The sequence below is a fragment of the Dasypus novemcinctus genome, chromosome 11 (assembly GCF_030445035.2).
Source record: "Dasypus novemcinctus isolate mDasNov1 chromosome 11, mDasNov1.1.hap2, whole genome shotgun sequence".
NCBI classification, from domain to species: Eukaryota; Metazoa; Chordata; class Mammalia; order Cingulata; family Dasypodidae; genus Dasypus; species Dasypus novemcinctus.
This window is the reverse complement of record NC_080683.1, coordinates 77195675-77217789: the sequence shown is the minus strand read 5'-3', so window position 1 is coordinate 77217789 and position 22115 is coordinate 77195675. Positions and strand designations below refer to the sequence as shown.

Sequence of the window (22115 nt, the reverse complement as noted above, 5' to 3'; positions counted from 1 at the left end):
AGCCCTCAGTGAAGATGCAAGTAACTATGAATCTTGTCCTTCAAGGAGTGAAGCCTAGTGGTTACTGTGGGTCAAAGGGGAGGGGGAGGGAAAAAGAAAATAGATAGAAGAGGGGGGCATTTGGGGAGTGATGGAAGAGTCATGCATGATCCTGCAATGAGGGATACAAGCCACGTTAAATTTTGTCAGATTTTATAAAAGTATATAGTCCAAAATGTAAAATATAATGTGAACCATTGACAATGGTTAGTAACTATGTTTCAATATTTGTGCATCAATTGTAACAAATTTACCACACATAATATGTTATTGATGGGGGAAAGAGGAATAAGGGGAGGATGTTAGGTATATGGGAATTCCCTGTATACTATACTTGACTCTACCGTATCCAAAAACTTCTTTGAAGAAAAAATGAAAAAAAAAAAAAAGTAAGACTCTAGGGGAATAAATGGAAGGAAATGTCACTGTACATACAGGACCACAGTCTTACAGTGATGAAAAGCAAAACGTCAAAAAAGTTTTCTTCTTTAAGTATTTTTTCATTAGTTTTTAATATCCTAATTTTTAAAAATATTTTATTCTTACTTTTTATTAAAATTTTCCTGTATTGTACTTCTTATGAATAAAGCTACCATTATTATTTCATTTTCTCATAATTGTATGTGGATATTTTATTGGCTTCATTTTTGAAGAGGATTTAGATCACAGAAGGGCTACAACTGTGGCAGGGAAGGATTATTGGTATGGGGTGTCAGTGAGGGGGGATACATAGGGGGAAGTTCACCTAGTTATACATATAAGGCATATAAATGTGTTCAAATGTTCATGGAGTATTGTCACAGTGGGTGGAGATTCACACAATAACCAAAAAATAACAAATTCCCATAAGGGAGAGCTTTGCCACATTCGGTAATGGAACAACAAAAATGTGCCAAGTACAGGGATGATGACTTTGAAGGATGGCCCATTAAAGGATCCTTGATATTGATAACTATGCTTATGAGCCTTTGATCTTGAAATTGAAACACCCTAGTGATGTAGGGTACCTAAGAGGTACCTACTGGGAGTCTCCTTATTGATCAAATGTGGCCTCTCTCTAAACCAAACTCAGCATACAAAAGCAATAACTTCCCCCCAGCATGGGACAAGACTCCCAGGGATGAGCCTCCTTGACACTGAGGGAGCAATAAGCAATGCTTCTGGGGAAAAGAAAAAAAGACCCCTTGACCAAAAAGGGGAAAAGCTAAAGCTAAAGACAAATGAGTTTGTATGACTAAGAGACTTCAAATTGAGTTGGGAGGACATCCCAGAAGTGGCACTCATGCACATCTCAACAGGATCTCATTGAGAGCCAGAGTAGAGACTACCCCAAATAGCAGAGCTCCTTGGGAATATGCAGACATCCAGACACTGCAGTCAGGGCAGATAGCTCTGGAATTTGGCCCCTTGCCATTGGGCCCTAATCTAGTGTTTATGCTCTCCAATGTGACAGAGTTAGACTCAGCAGTGGTTTCCCTAGGCATAACTCTTCTGTCCTTATATTTCAACATATAATCAGTACTAAAGTTAGCAGGTGTACATCCAAGAGATTTAAATCTTTGGACTGTCCATGTGCCATCTGAGCCCTGAATTTCAACAGAGTTGCAACACTTACTCTCCATTTCAATAGACTCACCTCAAACAATTAATTGGGAGGAGATCATGGACAAACAACATACTAAGGAACCCAGAGTGTCTACAGCTGCAAGCAAGAGAGTCCCATCCATTGGATGTATGGGATTGAAGCTCCCCTCATTTAATGGTGGGGTGGGTATCACCATCCCAGAGTCCTCAGGATTGGGAATTGAACTATGGACTAAAATAAACTTAATAGTATTCTAGTATAGACTTATGATTTTAGCAACAGAAGAAATACCATGGTTGTAGAGGCAGTGACCCATGGATGTTCTGGGGTAGGGAGAAGGAAAGGCAAGTGTAATAGGTGGGCATTTTTAGGACTTGGGAGTCATGCTGAATGACATTACAATGACAGACACAAGCCATTATTTATCCGACTATAATCTACAGAGTCAAATGAGATATAGTATAAAATACAATGTAAACTATAATCCAAACTTAGTGGTAATGCTCCAGATGTGTTTATCAATTGCAATGAATGAACCACACTTATGAAAGATGTTGCTAATGTGGGAAAATGTGGGAGGTGTGAAGAGTGAGCTATATGGGAATCCCCTATATATTCTCTGTAACACTTATGTAATTGAAGTATCTTTTAAAAAATAAAAAAGTGAATGAAAAAAAAAGAAAATTGCATTTACAATGGCAAGTAAAAGAATTGAATATCTAGAAAAAAATCTAACTGAGGACATAAAGGACTTGCCCCTCAAAATTATAAAATATTGGATAAAGATATTTTAAAAAGACCTAAGTAGAAGGACATTCCTTGTTCATGCATTGGAAGAGTAAATACTATTACAATGTCAATTTTACCCAAAGCAACAAACTTCTCTGCAGAATTGGGAAAGCCAATCATCAAATTTTTATGGAAGAGTAAGGGATCCTGGATAGCCAAACCCATCTTTAAAAAGAGGAAGGAAGTTGGAGGACTCATGGTTCCCTATCTTAAAACTTATTACAAAGCCAGAGTAATCAAAATAACACAGCACTGGCACAAGGACAGATAGAGAGACCAATGGAATAGAAATTAGAGCTCAGAAATCAACCCTTACATTTCTGGACAACTGATTTTTAACAAAGATCACTTAAATGGAAAGAATATTCTCTCCAACAAATGGTGCTGGGAGAACTGAACTTCCATTTTCCAAAAAATAAGGGCATACACCTTTCTCATACCAAATACAAATGTTGACTCAAAATGGATCAAAAACCTAAACATAAAAGACAGAACTACAAAACTCATTGAAAAAAATGTGGGAAAGCATCTTCAGAAACTTTCGTTTGGCAATAATTTCTTAGACTTTATATCCAAAGCACAAGCAACAAATAAAAAATAGATGAGACTTCTCCAAAATTAAGAACTTTTGCACCTTAAAGGACTTTATCATGAAAAGGGATAGGGGAAAAATATTTGGAAACCTGATAAAAGTTTAATATACAGCATATATAAAAAATTGTTCAAATTGACAACAAAAAAGACAATCTCAATAAAATTGGGCAAAAGACTTGAATAGATATCTTTCCCAAGAAGATACACAAATAGCTAAAACCATCATTAGCCATCAGGGAAATGCAAATCATAACCACAATGAGAAGGCATTTCATCCTTATTAGAATGGTTGTTATTAAAAAAAGAAAGGAAAGGAAACGTTGGGGAGGATGTGGAGAAATAAGAATACTTTCCTTTGCTGGGGCGATGTCATATTGTGCATCTGCTGAGAAAGCTAAGCATAGAATTACCATTGACTTGGCAATCCCACTATTAGGTGTATATCCAAAATAATTGAAAGCATGGATTCCAACAGATATTTGCACACCATTGTTCATAGTGACATTACTAGCAATTGCCAAAAGATGGATACAACCTAAATTTTCCATTGACCAGTGTATGGATATTTACAATATGATATATACATACAATGGAGCACTAACGAGTCATGAAAAGGAATGAAGTTCTGATACATGTGATAAGTTGGAAGAATCTTGATGACATCAAATTGCATGAAACAAGCCAGACATGAAAGTTCAAATATTGTACTATCTTACTGATTTGGATTAGAATTTCAAACTCATAGATTAGAATAAGCAAACTCATAAAGTCAGAATCTGAAATATAGGTTACCAGGGTATGGGGAAGGGATAGGGAATAAGAAGTTAAGGTTAAAAATGTACAGGGTTCCTACTTGGAATGATGGAAATGTTTTAGTAATAGATGATGGTGATGGTAGGACAACATTGTGAACAATTAACAGTGCTGAAATTTGTATATCTGAATGTGATTAAAAGGGAAATTGTTGGATCATATATATGAAAACAGAATAATTTTTTTTAAAAATCCATGGAACTATACTACACAAACAGTGAACCCTAAGTTAAACCATGGACTATAGTTAATAGTATAATCATAAAAATACCCCAAATGGGAATACTTTTTTTGATCCATTATTGCTCTGTAAAGTAACAAGTTCTCTAATACAGAGAGATAGACCAATAAATAAACAAACAAACAAACAATTTGGGAGATTTAGAAAAATCATATGGCTATAAAAATCTTGGCTGGTATATTTCTTTTCTATAATTTGAAATCGTGTCCGATAAAAAATTAGAAACACTTCAACCAAAACAGATGAAAGTTCTAGTAATATTAGTCACCAAACTGAATGCTCAAGATACATTTGTGATCAGTCACATAAAGCTTTAAGTATTGTTACATTCATTTAAGTATGCAGAAAAATTAAACTGGTAAATGGAGATTATCCACATACTTAAATAATGAAACGAACACAAAATTCAAAATAAAGTTTCTTTTTATTTTAAATAACCATAGAATTCTTTCCCATTTAGTGACTAGCCAGCAAGTTAGCAAGAGCAGCTTTCGGCTTGGAAACCTAAATATATCAAGTTTTCTATCATTCAAGTAGAAAGAATACTATTTTTAAGGACCCTTTTGTTTCAGTTTTGATCTACAGAGTGGTATTAAGGGATTTCTCAAGTGATACAAAGAATTAGAAATTGGAATTGTGTAATAATTTACCCCAATTTGTTAATATAAGTGCAGCTTTTTAGTTTTTTGTTTCCTCTCTTTTTCTCTCTTTTTACAACAGAGAAAGGAATGGCAGTAGTTCACCAAATACTATGAGATAGTAAATAAGCTCAAGTAAGGAAACCATATGAGTGTAAATTTCAAATTTCAAAACTATTGCTTAGAAACAAAAACATATAGAGTAGGGTACTCCATCAAACATGAAAACACATGTTCACCCCATTCAGAATTCTATGTCCCCTTATGAGTCTCTTCCCTAATTTCCTCTCCACCCTTGCAATAAAGGATTACAAAGTTGTGACAGTATGAGATTATTTATGAATCCCAAGATAGAGAAAGATTATATTTTGTAAACTAATATATTCCTCTAGCTGTGATACCCTTTGATTGTATTAAATTCAGTGAGGGCCCTCTGATTAATTTCACTTGATAAAATCGATTTAGGGTTTCTCACTGGGCTATGTCAGTAAGAAGTAACTCAGATTGAGTTCTGTACCTTGATGGGTCTATATAAACGGACACTCACTCATGAAGACAAACAAGAAGAGAAGCTCTGTCATTTTTTATTCTGGGGCCCAGGGAGAGATGAGCCATTCAACTGATAGTTTGCAGCTGACCTCAGGAAGAGAGCTGAGATTGATATAGAAAGCCCAGAAAGATGTAAGCCCTGTGCCAGGAGAGAGAAGAAGCCATGAGAGTCAAGTCCTGTGCCAGCCTGCGGCTGAAAGAAAGAAGCAGCTGAAGGAAAGGATGAACTTTCGCAGTTATCAGCAAACATCTTGCTTCAACATGTGGCAGCTGACTTTGGTGAGAAAGCAGCCTTGATTTGGACTCTTTAGGGCCTTGTAACTGTAAGCTTTCATTCCAAATAAATACCCTTTATAAAAGCCAACAGATTTCTGGTACTTTGCATCAGCACCCCTTTGGTAGACTAATACAGAAGAGTAAGATCATACTCATTCCCTAAATTCCATAGACTATACGTGTTTTTAACTTTACTCTAAGACACAAATAAAAATCAGAATTCATACACTGACTTCTCTCTGGGAAATGATAAGGGTCTTATTTCCTCCAACCCCCTATATGGCAATTCTCATGCTGTTGGGCCTTTTCAGGGCCTCTCGGAATAGTGTCAGATTGATAGATATTAGATTATTAGATTATTGACTCTCAGCAAATCTGTGTGGAAAAGGCTGCAGATACAATTCATGTAGATAACTTGAAAGAAATAAGAATCTGTTCAGAATGTCTGTCATTGTTTCATGTCTTAGTCTACCATTTATGCTTTGGCTTTCAGAAAAAGAAAAGTGTCCACCCTAATACGAAATTGACAGCTCAAGTAGATATGGTCATTTATTATTTTATTGATGCCAATGAATTAAGGGATTACTTAAATCCCAAAATAAATTGACATTGCCTCACAGTAGAATCACTTGAGGATGGTTTATTTGGTTGTTTTAAGTGATTGATGTCTAGGTTTAATCTCTCCATTGCACTCTTTTTTTTAAAAGACTTATTTTTTATTTATTTCTCTCTCCTTCTTCCCCCCCCCCCACCCGTGTTGTCTCCTCTCTGTGTTCATTCGCTGTGTGTTCTTCTGTGTCTACTTATATTCTTGTCAGCAACACCGGGAATCTGTGTCTCTTCCGTTGTGTCATCTTGCTGCATCAGCTCTCCAGGTGTGGGGCACCACTCCTGGGCAGGCTGTACTTCTTTCATATGGGGCAGCTTTCCTAATGGGGTGCACTCCTTGCATGTGGGGCTCCCCTATGTGGGGGACACCCCTGTGTGGCACAGCACTCCTTGTGCCTATCAGCACTGCGCGTGGGCCAGCCCACCACATGGGTCAGGAGGCCCTGGGTTTGAACCTTGGACCTCCCATTTTTGCCAAATCTGCTTCCCTTGAGGATGTTTTTTTAAAAATTACAGATGCATGGTACCCTACCTCAAGAGATTTTGAATTAATTCACTGGAGAGTTGCCTGGTTATCAGTGGTCTCTAAATGCTCCCAGGCAATTCAAATATTCTAATGTTGAGTCAAGTTGAGAACTACTGACTTAAACAAATGGGTGTTTTTAAGGATTTTTAAAACTTAGTACATGTCATACCCAAATAGGTCAAATGATGATTCCGTCCCTTGAAAAAAGAGAAGTTACATGAAAATGAAGACTTTTTTTTATCAGAGTAGTATGACTGCCTGCCATGGACAGGACTGTATTTGCATTAGACACACATGCTAGCCAGTAGGCCGCTTTGATAGATAGATGAGATTTGGCCCATACGTTGAAGCAGTGCTCAATTTGGATACTTTGATCAAATATTCAGTATCCTGATATTTGCTGGGCAGTGGTGCGGAATTCAAGATGCACACTGTTGAGTACAAGAAGTTAACTGCTTATATCAGTGTTGCTGGGAGCAATCCCTTACTCTGAGAAGTGACAGAGAATTTTTAGAGTTACAAAGAAAAGTTGGGACTTTATAAAAAGAAAGAAAAGGAAGGAAGAAAGGGAGGGAGGGAGGGAAGATGTGAGGGAGGGAGGGAGGGAGGGAAAGAAAGACAAAAACTAAACAGGCTGTAGAAGTTGCAGCTTAAGCAAAAATTAAAAATAAGCTGGTTTCTGTTTGGTAGAGATAACCTATCAGAAATAGACGAGTACACTGTAATAACCAATCTGGGATCATTCCCCATTTTATAAAACCATCCTTTGTAATAAAAAAATTAAATATCAACTAATTATTTTAACTTTCTCTCTGGAAATTCCCTAATTGCCTTTACAAGCCAATTGCGTTTATAAGAGTCTCATATTACATTTGAGACTCTTATTTCAGTTTCAGATTTCCCTGCTTGAGCAGTTTCTCTTTCAATGAACCCACTTTATGGATTACTGATCATTACTGGTGATTCAGGTTCTTTTGACAATACAGACAGAGATCCAGAGCGTGAACAAATCAAAAATAATTTTACTCAAAAATTGAGTCATTACTATCAACATACCTAAGCTCAAGTTAACATTTAGACTTTAAAATAGCTTCCCAGGAACAGAAACAATATCATCTATCTGAGACCCAAAGCTGAAGTTTGAGTCCTTCTTTTACTAAATTATTTAGGAGAAAAGGGAGTGTCAGTATTAAGTACTAAGTTGACTCCACGTAAATAAAAATGACCTGAAATTAAACTTATATGACAAATTAGTAGCACCTAAATAAACAGGGAAACTCTGACATAAGCAAGTACTTAAGAAATCATCCTTGTACTTACAGAGGTTACACAGTACGATGGCTTGGAGATATATCCCCCTAATAACATTTTCTTAAAATTAATCCATTACTGTGGGTGTGAACTCTTATAAATAGGATTTTTGATGATGTAAATGCAGATAATGTATGGCCTAGGGTAAATCTAGAAATAAGTCCTATTTCTAAAAGTCTTATAAGGAAGGTCACAAAGAGAGAAAGAGACAGAGGCAGAAGCCAATAGAACCCAGTAAAGATAGGAGAGGCCTCCATGTGCATTGCCATCTCACAGAGAAATCAAGGACCAAAGATCACTGACAGCCAGCCCAGACCACCAGTCTATACAAAGAAAGTTTTTTCTTGATAATGCTTTGATTTTGGGCTTCTTCTAGCCTCAAAACTGTGAGCCAATAAATGCGAATTGGTTAACCCAACCCATTGCACGGCATTGGCTTTAGCAACAAGTAAACTAAAACACACAGAGAATTTCTAACTATCATATTTTCAAAGAATTATTTCTGGATCATAGTGGAAAATGATTAGATGTGTGTAATAGTACATATGGTACACAATAAAATAATCTAATTTCTTTTCATTTGCTTACCAGTAATTATCGAAGCTTTTCTCTTTGGTGGCCATACTTAACCATAGAATTTGCTATATAAAGTATGAAAATCATCTCAAGAAAAAGACCTGGACATTAAACAGATCTAAACTTTGAAAATAATTTTAGATGAACTTTTTCATCTTTAAAAACACTTTTGTTAAAGTCAAATTTCTATATATGCAAAATGGAACCTTTATAATATTTTACCAGAAATATAGCAAAAGGAAAACATTCATTTCAGAAAACACTTTTGAATGTGAAAATACATGATAGATGCCATTTTCAGAATTTCCTTTTCTAATAGGCAGATCTCTTCATAATAAATGTATTATGATTGCATTACCACCACTATTTTTAATAAAAGCAACAAAAATTGTTTTGCACAAATCAAAATATATGTGAAATCTAATGAATAGTATGTCTTCAAATCCATTTGTTAAGCACATGCAGTAAACTACCAACCCTTTACATTCTTCCCATCACTTTGAAAATGACTTTTGTTCTCCTGACATTTAAGGAGTAGGACTCACTCAAGCTTTCAAAAAAAAATTCACTGCAGGCCACTACACTAGTCATTCAGACATCAAAACCTATACTGCCATCCCAGAATAACTTAATATTAAAAGATCATTAAACTGATAATATCAGAATAACTGGCAGTCTATAAAAATACATGTTATAGCTGTATCTGTCTCCAATGGTTTAAGTCAAATGTTTTAGAAACTTAAGATGATCAAAGAGTTGAACTTCTATGGGTAAGCAAAAAAGAACCACTGGACTCTTGAGTGGTGACATTTGTACCCTGACATCTTTGGCTATTACTTTTATTGTTGAGAGTGTAAGTCCCTTGGTTATTGCTTTCATAATTAGTAAGTCATTTAACCTCTCCATGGCCCAGTTTCCTCACCTGTTAAATTAATATAATGATAATCGCTTCATACTTTCCTTAGGGGATGCTGTGAAGATTAATGAGGTGATATTTAGAATACACTTTGATTTTAAAGAAACATTTTAGTTTTCTACAAAATAAAATTCTGTGAGTAATCACACATTCTTCCTAAAACCCACTGTCATAGGTATTCCAAAAATGAATGCAACAGTTATTGTGCTGATGGATAACTATACAGAATTTGATAACACAAGTGAGTTGTTGCCATAAATAAGTTCTAAACATGTAGCATTGATTTAGGGCACACATGTAACAGATAATGATGAAATCAGAGGAGACTAAAATGAGAAATTGTGATTATAGGGCAAAATAATTTTGTAAATGTGTCTTATAGTAATGTGGAAATATGAAATGCACAAATAGTATTTGGTCAAAGAGATGTACAAATAAATCACTGAATGTTCAAAGTGTCAGCTTTTAAGTCATAAGATATTATAGCAGTTTGATATAGTTATGAATCCCAAAAATAGATATGGGATTATTTTTGTAATTTGGTCTGTACCTGTTCATGATTGAGTTATGATTAGGATTTTGGGTGGGCCAAGTCATTAGGGTGTTGAGTCCCTGCCCCTTAGTAGGTGGGGACTCACAGATAACAGCCATGGAAAAGGATAGAGTTGAGGCTTTTGGAGTTTTGATGTTGGAGTTTGATGCTGAAGACTTAAGCTGGAGCCCCAGGAAGTAAGCACACAGAGGAAAGAGAAGCAAGGTCCAGGAAGGGAAAAACCCAGGAATCCTGAACCCTTACACATGTCGGCAGCCATTTTGCTCCAACACATGAAAATAGACTTTGTTGAGGGAAGTAACTTATGCTTTATGGCCTGGTATCTGTAAGCTCCTACCTCAAATAAATACCCTTTATAAAAACCAACCAATTTCTGGTATTTTGCATCAGCACCCCTTTGACTGACTAATACAAATATCCTAGTGCAAAAAAGAGAAGAGTTAAAATAATAACAGTCATGCTGCTAATAAGAAGGAGGAAGAGGACGTGAAGAAGGAGAAAGGGAAATAATTTAAAGAGAACTGGCCAGTTTGCAAGGAGAATTTAGAGAGATTATATAGAGAGAGGTTAGACTTGCAAAGTTGGATAATAAAAATATTTCTTATCTCCAGTCCAGTCTATCAAGCAGTAAAATATACTTAAAATTCTTTCAACATGGCCTCCGGGTAAAGATCACATTAAGCACTTTATATTGAGATGCTTTTTTAAGACCTCTGAAAAAATTAATCCAGTGTACTATAGATGATTTCACCTGGACAAAGAACTGTAGCCCAAAGTAAAATGATTAAGTCTAGGGAAAAGCATATCTTAAAAAGAATTTTAGGTGTATTTTTTTATAGTATGCAGTTGACTCTGCTGGATACATAGAAAAGCCACAAAGGTTTAGGTGAAGTTGTATTAAAAGCATTGTCAACATCAAGTGTAGGAAACTGCATCTGTTCAAAATGCAGAAAAACTTCTGGGCCCCCAAGTTCCTAGGATTAGGACAGGTGACTTGTAAATTAAATAATGTTTATGTTTTATGTCACTGAGAGTCTTTGTTGTTTGTTAAGCAACATTATGGTGGCAATAAATAATAATGCTTCAACCTTATGCAAATTCTGTGCTAGAGATACAATTATGAATTATGACTCCCTATGTGTTTAGTGTAATGTGAAAACATTGAGGAATCAAGCAAATATAGTTTGGAGTGATAATTTAATGATAACAGAAATAAAGATGCTCAGAGAACACAAAGAAAGAGCATCTTACCCAGACTAGATAGATTTGGGTAGGAGCAGGGTCAGGAACGTTTTCATGCAGCAAGTGAAACATAAATTAGGAAAATATCACAAGTAAAGGTGATAAGAAAGAGCAGATATGAAAAGAGATCATAGGGAAGTGGCTGTGGCGCAATCAATTGGCCTCGCATCTACCATATGGGAGGCCCTGGGTTTGCATCCCAGGGCCTCCTTGTGAAGACAAGCTGGCTTGTGCTCACAGAGAGCTGATGGCCCACACTTGCAGAGAGCTGATGGCCTGTGTCCATGGAGAGCGGAAAGTCCATGCCCACAGAGAGCTGGTGCAGCAAGATGAAGTAACAAATGGAGACAAGCAGACAAGCAGAAGAATGCACAGTGAATGGATATAGAGAGCAGACAGCAAACAAGCTGCGGGGTGGGGGTGGGGGGAAAGGGGGAGGGGATAAATAAAAAATAAAAATTAAATAAAAAAAAAGAGATCATTGACTGTGATGAATCTGAACAAGTGCAAGCTGCATTATAGGACTAAAACCAAACCATTTTGACTGAAGATCAGAGTGTGTGAGCAAGTGGCCAATCATGGTGTTATTTGCAAACCTGCTAAGGACTTGAGTTCTAATCCTAAAACAAATGTGAGTAAATTTTGGAGGACTTTAAGCAAAAGCCTGAACTGATCAGATGTGTATTTTAGCGTATAGAGAGCAATAGGAGCAAAATTGGGAAAAAATGAAAGTTAAATCATTATTGCAAAACCCTAGACACAGGTAACACTGATCTGTACGAGCATAGTAGTGATGGAAATAGGGAAATATATAGAAGATATAATGGATAGGTCTTGGGATGTGCTTGGAGATGTAGGATATATCTCTGAAGTTTAACATAATTCCTGTCACATGAAAGGTGATCAATAATTATTTATTGAAAATTTGATGTCATACGACTGAACATTCATATCATATAATCAAGAGTATAAGATGCATGGTAACTCTGGCTACATTAGGACACCATACTCACTAGGTTAAAAAAATTAAAATAAAGAATGGAAATATTGTATGTTAAGGATTTTTTAAAGGTCTCTTTAACTGAGTTTTGACATACCAAAACTGGTTTCGGTCTACCAGTTCAAATACATAGTCATGAAAAGACCTTCTAAAACTGTTTCAGAGATGTAGTTACTACTCTACTTACCAAATTATACCTTCTTCATGACAACAATAAGAATAATGAAGCAATGTAAGTCAGAGAAATATAATATGATTTATTTTAGAAGTTATTTTTAAAACTTACTTATCCAATTGAGAGTCACTTAAACATAATTTGTTAGACCATGTATAAAATCATTCTAAATTCTGCAGTTTTAATTAGCCATGCATTCTAATAATGCTAATATCTCACATTTAACAAGCTCTATATGCTTGGCAAAACATGTAGCACTTCCATTTAATATTCAATCGTATTTTGAGAATGTTCCTGTTTATTCATTTCAATAGAAATGAACACTCAGAGGTTTAGAAGAGCCAGTGTCCTGTCCAAATACAGCCAACGGGTGGTGAGCTGGGAATTATGCTCAGGTTTATCTGATTCCACAATCATCTTCACTCAAAAAACTATTCTGAAAAGTAGGCTCGATGTCTTCAGCAGAATTAAGCAATTTGCTTTAGAAATGTGATGCCACTTAAATTTTCATCCAATATTTGCCAGCGTTTTAATAACCATACAAGAAGAGGACATGTTTCTCCTTTGTCATTTTTTTCTTATGAACTATATCAAGTACACATGCAAAATTCAGATATTTCAGAAAGAACAAGCCCAGACAAAGAAGTTGAGGAAACTGGAAAACCCAAGTCATGGGTTGTATAAAGACAAAGTTATTCAGCAACATTTTGTGAAACCCATGACTTACTTTGACAGCACAAGGATTCTCAAAAGAGACCATAAAATCTATAAGCTACAGCTGAGTTATTTTTGAACATATAATCTTTATCTGTCATTTCTTCTGATTTTTATACTTCTTGGGAAAGAAAGATTTATGGTGGTTTGAAACTCTATGTACTCCAGAAAATCAGTTCTTAAAGCAAATTCATTCATTTGTGTGTAAACCTATTGTAAGAAAGACCTTTTGATAAGGTTACTTCAGTTAAGGCAATGGTCCAGGGTGGGTCTGAATCATTTTACTGGGATCCTTTTTAAACAGGATGAATATAGAAAGAGAGAGCCACAGAAGCAAGAAACTGAAAGCAAGAAGACTTGGAGGAGAAGGGAAAGATGAGCCATGTGACAGAGGAATCCAGGATTGCCATGTACTGGTCTTTAGGAAGAACACATTGTCTTGATGATGCCGTGATTTGGACATTTTCATGGTCTCAAAACTATAAAATTGTAAGCTACTAAATTCCCATTGTGAAAAGCCAATGAATGCATTTCATGATAACTGCTTTGAGCAGCTTAGCTCGCCAAAACAGATATGTTTGTTGCTTGGTAATGTTTTATATAGCATTTAGCCCTGGGGTAAGAATTCATCTCTAGTATAACAAATTCCAAGATTCTAAGGAGGTTTCCATTATTCCAGTATTTGTCATTATTGTTTTCAATAAAACCCTCATGCCATCAAATATTTTATTATCTAAATATGATTGAGAATCTATTACAGTATCATACAATTTACCATTTGCTTACATGGAATAACACTGGAAAACTAATATCTGTTGGATTTTGAATTATTTTGCTAGTCAGGTTGACAAGTTTACATTTACCACTAAGGAGAACATGTGGGGAATGTAATTGATACAGAGGGAAAGAAGAAAGAACTTCTTGAAAACAATATACCTATGAGCTCAATGGTTAAAGTTAAGTATGTTCATTGGAAATCGAATTAGTTGATGATATAGAATAGCTAATCACTGTCTGTGTCTTGCAATACTGAAGACTTATCTTCTTTAAGGCCAAGAGTTTTGAGCCAGCTTTTCTTTGCAGTAACAAAACTATACCACTCTTTAGAATAATTTTCTGGAACTGAGCATTCCAAAACAATTAGCTAACAGCAGGGTCTTGTTAAATTAGTAAAATCAATATTGCAAGTCCTTTAGAAGTCAATAGTTTAAGGGTGCTTCCTAGAGTGTTTGCATGTGTTACTGTTAATTACAAAATAAAAGAATGGTATGAAATATAAATAGACTACATACAATTGTCCCTTGTTCATTGTGGAGTTTCAAAACAAGCAGGCAATTGTTTGAATTCCAGATTGTTAGGGATTTTAATTTCATACCTATGGCTAGAATAAATACTTAGTTTAGCAAGCAAAATATGAATTTGAAATTACTCTTATCTACGGTGAGCCTAAAATAACTAAAGAAAAATCAACATTTAATATATTGACTTTACTAATTTAAAAAATAAGAATTCACTATGTGATAAAATTGACAACATAAGGTAATTTTAAACTTTGCAATTATCACTGTGTGGTTTTTACTCTGACTATGGTAAATTCCAGAAGGCTTCAATACTAAAGAAAGAAATTCTGTGCTGTTGGAAATTGAAAGTTGTTTTATGCCAATTTTGTCACATAGAGGCACCCTTGTGTGTGAGAAAGAAAAACAAGAGATGAAAAAAATAAGAATAAAAGTCAGTAGCAAGAAAGAGTGAGGGTAGGCAAAAATGACACTGTGGATAGCAACTGAATTTTTTATATAAAAGATCAGAAGATTGGAAATATAAAGGGAGAAAATAAGCTTTAAAAAAGAAGTGAGAAAAACAGAAATTTGTTTTGGAATTGACTTGTCAAAGATAAATTTTGCTTGTGGTATATAAAAGCTTTGAAAAAATACTCAAAAATTTGAATTTGTGAAGATTTTCACCTTGAAAAGTTATTCAATCTTCTGGAAACTAAAAATGAAATTAAAACTCTATAATACTTGTGAAAAAAAATAAACACTTCTGGTTTCAAACCACTTGAGTAAGATATTTTTGTGTTCTTTGACAAACTCAACTTCAGTCTTGTGGATATTGTCATATTTAAACATATCACCTATTTACTCCTTGGCTATGTGCATTTAATGATTTTTAGTAACTGATTTCTAGATAAAAACAAAGTGGCATAAGAAAGACCAATCCTAATAACTCTAAATATTCTATTGGTAAACATTGATCAACTGAAATTAATATTGTCAAAGAGCGTCAGATAGGATGCCTTATTCATACTTGGCTACTCAAAAAATTTGGTTAAATGATAATGATTTTCCAATTAAGAATGTCTTTAACCCAACCATTTGAAAACTTCATAAATTTTTGAAAATTTAAATTTAAAGATGAGACAGACAATGATTAAACTATCAAATCTATCTCATTCCTTGGAAATCTGATGTCCTCTAGAACCCGAATTATTCTACATAACTATTTGGTAAAATTGTTATTTAAATCACTGTGGCAGTTTGTATTATTTTTGAATGCCCAAAGAGATTATATTTGTAAACTAATCTACCCCTTCTGAATGTGATAACCTTTGATTGTATTAAATTATGTTAAGATCAGTGCTTTAACTCAAACACATCGGTAGGGCAAGACTCTTGTAGAATCCCTACCCCTTTAGTGGTCTGATATAAACAGACACTCACTCAAGAAGACACACAAAAGAAGACATGGGAAGAGAGAGAGCTCCATAGACACAGTAAGAGAGAGAGCGCTATAGACGCCAGAAGAGAGAAGGCTCAAACTGCTTAAGCTTGGGGAGAGTTGAGCTATTTGCCTTATAGTTTGCCGCTGAGCAGCTGAGCAGCAGAGAAAGCCCAGAAAGAAATGAGCTCAGTCCAAACTGATACAGGAAGTCCTGAGAGACAAGACCTATGTCAGGCTAAAGCTGAGATCAGAAGAAGCTGAGCCCATGGAACCTTAAGAAGAATAAAGAAGGAGAGACCAGGCAGAGATTGCCCAACATGTGGCAACTGACTTTGGTGAAAAATACCTCTTCTGATACCTTGAGTTGGACTCTTTGGGACCTTGTAAAACTGTAAGTTTTTATCTCAAACAATTACCCTGTATAAAAGCCGGCAGATTTCTTGTACTTTGCATCAGTACCCCTTTGGCTGAGTAATACAGAATTTAGTACCAGGAGTGGGGTTGTGCTTTGCAATTACCAAAAATGCTGAAACAGTTTTATAAATGGGTAAAGGGTGTTTTTTAGAGGAATTATGAAATGCTTGAAAAAGACCTAGAGTTCTTTGAAGAGACTCTTGTTAAGTATATGGAGCCTAAAGTTATTTTTGACAAGCCCTTAGAAGGAATTGATGAAACTATTATTGGTAACTGGAGGAAAGGTGATCTATATTTTAAAGTTGCAGAGAACTTAGCAAGATTGACTCCTGATGATATACAGAAAGCAGAATTTGAAAAGGACAAGGTTGGACATTTAGCTGAAGAGCTTTCCAAAAAATAAGCCTAGAGAATGTGGCCTGGTTTCTCCTTGCAGCTTACAGTAAAATGCTAGATGAAAGAGATAAGCTGATAACTGAATTTTTGGGCATAAAGAAACTAGAAACTGATTTAAGAAATTCCACACCTCTGGAAATCAAGCCCCAGATGATAATGTCTCATTTGAGGAATAACTAAACTTGGAACTTATAAACCAGGATTGAAAATGCAATTATCCAGGAGAGTCTTGTGCAAAGTCTTACTGTCTAATGGATTGGATCCCTGCTTCCTACCTACTAAACCAACAAGCTTTGTGCTGGAGGTGCATGAATAAAACCACTGTCAGCCTGGACTGAAAGAGACAGAGAGGGGAGAGATGTAAGGGAAGACAGCTTTATGAGGAAAATCATGGAAGCTTGAGATCTGGAATTAAGACATCTCATTGGGCCAAAAGAGGAACCTCATCCATGTGTATGGAAAGGGTGAGTTTGCCCCAGCATTTGAAAAGGATGGAAGTTCGAGCTCATTGTTCAGGGAGAGTTCTGCCACCCCAGGCTACAGAGAGAACGTAGCACATTTCTCATGGGTTGGTGAGTGTGAGGTCAACACCACATTGATCTGAGAGGGGTGGGCCTGTTCCCCACAGATAAGGGAAGGACAGGTTACCAACTCACTGTTCTGAGAGGGTTGGGTCTGTATGCCAGAGATTAGGGAGAATATTGATGCCACTTCACTGTACTAAGGGGATTGAGATTGAACCCCAGAGATTGGGGAATATGTGGCCATCAACTCAATGTTTTTGGAGGATGAATTCTGGAGCTTGGTTGCCACCCAGATACTTGATGAGGGTGGAACCAAGAAAATGGCCATTGGGCAAGCCTGTGGAAAGGGTGAACTCCCATATATATAGGAAGCAGATCAATTGTTTTGTAAGTTCAAAGGCCTACAGCCAGAGAGGACTTTGCCCTAAAATGAACAATATTTCTATGAACTGATTATGATGTGATTTTATACTTAGCATTTTTACTGATTTAAGGTTTTTTTGAATATTGTAATGTCTTCTGGGGGTTTAGAGGGTAGAGTGTGGAAGTTTGAGAGTATTTATAAATCTCCAAAGGAGAGATTATATTTGTAAACTAATCTATTTCTCTGGGTGTGATACCCTTTGATTGTATTAGATTCAGCTGAGATGTCTTTGATTAACTTAAGTTAAGATTAGGGCTTTGATTTGAACATGTCAGTGGGGTATGACTTTTTTGAGTCCCCACCTCCTTGGTAAGCTTATATAAACAGACATTCACTCAAGGAGACATGCAAAAGAAGACACAGGAAGAGAGAGTGCTCCATAGATGCCAGAGGAGAGAAGGTCCAAATAACTAAAGCCTGAGCAGAGCTGAGCTATTTGCATGATAGTCTACAGTTGAGCAGCTAAGCAGGAGAGAAATCCTGAAAAGAAACAAACCCTAAACCAGACTGATATAGAAAGCCCTGAGAGATAAACCCTATACTAGCCTACAGCTGAGATTGGAAGAAGCTGGGCCCATGGAGCCTTAAGAAGAAGGAAATACCAGGCAGAGATTGGTCACCATCTTGTTTCAACATGCAACTGACTTTGGTGAGAAAGCAACCTTGAGTTATACACTTTAGGCAGGGGTTTCTTAAGGGGTCCTTGAGTTGGAATTAAAATTTAAAAAAACATTGTTCTTGTTGGGACATGTTGGTGACATATTTATTAAATAGTACAGAGAATAGTGAGGACTTAGAAGGGGTCCATGGTTTCACCTGACTGGCAAAGAGATCCAGGGAACAAAAAAGAACTCCTCCTTTAGGGTCTTGTAACTAAGCTTTACACTAAATAAATACCCTTATAAAAGCCAACAGGTTTCTCGTACTTTACATCAGCATCCCTTTGGCTGACTAATACAGTCACATAAAACCCAGTTTTATGGTTGTTGGTTTATTCCTTGGTGTCTTCAACTACAATACCCTTGAAAGTGAGGACTAAATATTATTTGACATAGAATACCCAGCGAATAGTTTAGTTTCTGGCACTTACTAGGCAATCAATAAATGCTTGATGAAATAATTTATTTTATAGCTTGAGTCAATTATTTTAAAAGAATAAAAATGTACTGCTTTGCATATTTGAATTGCCAATTGCAGTTTTTGGACATTGAAGGAAAATATCTATCCCTAACAATTTGCCCAATATACAAAATATACATAAATACTTATTGAAACAGAAAGGGAATTCCTAGTGATGTTAGCTCCCAAAAATGGAATCTTCCCAGCTGGAGTATGCTGGCCCAGTGAGATCAGCTGGAAAGAGGAGAAAAGAGAAGTGAGAAGGCACTGTTTATGTCAGGAACTTTGGACACTTTCCATTTAAATATCCTACAGGATTATTCTTCTGGAAACCACTGCAAGTTCAATGTCTGCCCATTTTCAGACATTGTGCTTCCCAGAATATTAGATGGATGACTGTATAGATAATAAGAACTATTTCTCCTTTCTCAACAGTTCTTACTTCTCTTCTTCTTTGCAGGTTTCTTCTGAACAAGTAACCCCTGCCTCTCCTCAACAGAAAGAAATGTACAGAAAACATTCTAACATGTAATGATTCTATCCTTCTGGAATAGTTAAGGCTTGCAGAGTCTGAATCTTTTATTATTCAATTTTCAAGAAATACATTAATCTATTTTTTAATTCAAAGTTATAAGCATGTTTGATTAAAAAAAGTTACCTTTGAGCAGATTTTTCTCCAAAAAGATTAGTATACCTGTAAAGCAAAAACTCCTTAACATCTTCAAGTATTAAAAGGTTTTGCACTGTATGAGCATATGTTTAGTTGTATACCACTCTGTGCACAGAAAATTATGCTATTGATTTTTCCATACAAATAGGAGTGTGGCTTTGCCCTTATATTCGTGAATGGAGAAAGGTTTGCTTATTATTTATCATTTTAATACATAAATTTGAGGTAACAATTTGGACTTACCTTGAAGAAAGTCATGGTTGCACCATCTTCCACAGCTCCATACTCTATCTTGGTTTGTTTAGCTAAATCATCAGCAGAGTCAATGGGGGATTCCATGCGCTCCACTGTCAGAAATGCGGCTAAGTTAGCAGTATACGAAGAAATGATGATAAGTGTGAAAAACCACCAAATGCCTCCCACTATCCTGGTGGAGAGTGCTTTGGGCATGAGCTCAGAACCTAACAGAGATTGGGGGTAGGGGGGAAAGGTGAAACGAATACAGAGAATACAATCAACAATGAGATACTTTTGGTCTCAGTGACAGAATGGAATCACTGTGCAATAAAAGTGTAAATCGTAGACCTAGATAGTGCTTAGTTAAGCAAGCAACGACCTTGGGGAAAGCAAAGGCTAATTGCAGGTAACAATCTCCTAGGACGTTTGTGTCCAAGTATAGTGACAGGAGGCACAAGTTCTGCCCCAGAACTTTTAACCAATTAAAATATTAATGGATGAAATCCTTTTAAAAAATAATAGCATTGGAAAGGAGAAAAAAGAATTCCAGTTTGTAAACCACTTGTGCTGTTTTACATATTCTTCTTCATTAAATGTGCTTTAGAAGAAATTTTTTAAAAATATGTTTATGTAATTTCTTACAAGCTTTATGTAGAATTTCATTTCTTGTGTGCATGTAGCTCAAAATGTCTATGTTGTCATTTAAAAATGTACTGTTGTATAAAAATAAAAGAATTTCAATTATACATATTCTTTAAGATAATAAGGCTTTTATTCAAGTTTTTATTTCAAAATATGCTAGTAAACTACTTCCTGTGTATAAACATGTGTCTCCCATCACTATAGGTAGCCTCAATAAGGGAATCAAGAATAAGAATAAATAACTGAGTTGTCACAAATTTATTTTACACATATAAAAATATTTCATAAATATATATGACAATGTATGGCTGGAGTTGCCTGCTCATGGTATTAATAATAGGAATGAGATTCAAGAAGTATATTTTACTTTTGATTATAATTAATTTTAATTAATTTAGACTAGAAAATAAAATCCTAATATCTTTAAATCTGGTCTATTATCAATTAAATTTTAATTATAGTTTAACCACCTTATTTACAATCTCAATGTTAAAATGATGACTTTATCAGCATGTGAGGTTTATTTTATAAGAAAGGTATACTAAATTTATGGATATATATCATATCAAGAATGCATAGGCCACAAATCACCAGATTTTTAACAGGGCTTGAGTAAAATGGCATGAAGTTAAGATGGGCTATACTTTTGCTGCTTTGCTATACAGGCATATTGCTAATAGAATAACTGATCCAGTAAGGTAACACATCTTTAGATGGAATGAAAATTATGATAAATTATTCATGTTAACATTGAAAAGAAGTGTTATCATGACTAGATATTTATATCAAAACAGCCCATCTTACACTGCAGTTCATCTTACCCTTGCAATTTCAAACAAACAAACAAAATTTTTTAAAAAGCAGACAGACTTGGACATGACAGCCAACTCCAGCTCCAGACTCTGCCTACCACGCTGTAAGGAAAAAAGCGAAAAAGTACCTTTCTGATGTAGTTGCTCCTAGGCCCTGTCAGACACACACTCCGACACTGAAACACTAAAATATTCCCAAGATCATCAGCAGCTTTGGCCCTATTCTACTATGTTTGTTTTTTAAAGAACAATACCAATAAAGTCAAACAAGACTAGGAAAGAAAAGAACAGTGGAGACGTGACAAAAAAACGGCCCAATTACCACAAGTTCATATCTTACCCAAGAACTTAAAGCAATACCTCCTAGGCTTGTGAATCAGAGCCTGGTTCGGGGCTGACTGTCATGTACTCAAGGTAACGTCATGTCCAGCACTATATCCCACTAATTCCTGGGGAGCTGGACATCAGCCAGAATAGTATGGGTTCCTCTTTCATGTATCCACCAGCAGTGAAGTAGATATGTGGCAAAGCAAATGTATATTTGGAGTTTTCATTGATTGGATTATTTATCATCTTCCTCAAAGATGTCAGATTTAGTCTAATGTCTAATTTAGATTTTATTTACAGAAACTCTTAAACCCACCAAATATTGTAGGAAATATAGGTGATAAAATAGTATTTTCTTTTCCAAAGCGGCAGCAAAAATAAAAATTCTCTGTTATGGCCCAAGCTTTATAATGAGAACAAGTCACTCTAGACTATTATGGTCAGTTATTAGCAAGGGACTAGCAGTTTGCCAGGGAGAAGTATATTACACAATGTCACTTGTAAAGATGTTTGCCCCATTGTACAGGCTTTTATTCACTTCTACTATTTTGAGACAACTCCAATGTTGTCTTCCAAGTGTAGAATAAGCCTAAGGAGGAAAAAAAAAATTGGACCCAAAATATAAGAAAGGGAAATCCAACTACTAACAATAAGGAAAGTGTCTTCTACTCAAAACACCTGCT

At 35.6% G+C, this 22115-nt stretch overlaps 1 protein-coding gene across 6 annotated transcripts in view; it reads right to left on the bottom strand.

Moving 5' to 3' along the window:
- The window catches only part of GRIK2 (glutamate ionotropic receptor kainate type subunit 2), a 764129-nt gene that overhangs the window by 118813 nt on the left and 623201 nt on the right, over positions 1–22115 (bottom strand). For all 6 annotated transcript variants that reach the window (XM_071218609.1, XM_058307194.2, XM_058307193.2 and 3 more), the window contains one exon: positions 19658–19875. In XM_071218609.1, the coding sequence (XP_071074710.1) occupies positions 19658–19875 (218 nt within the window). The remainder of the gene's footprint in view (positions 1–19657; positions 19876–22115) is intronic.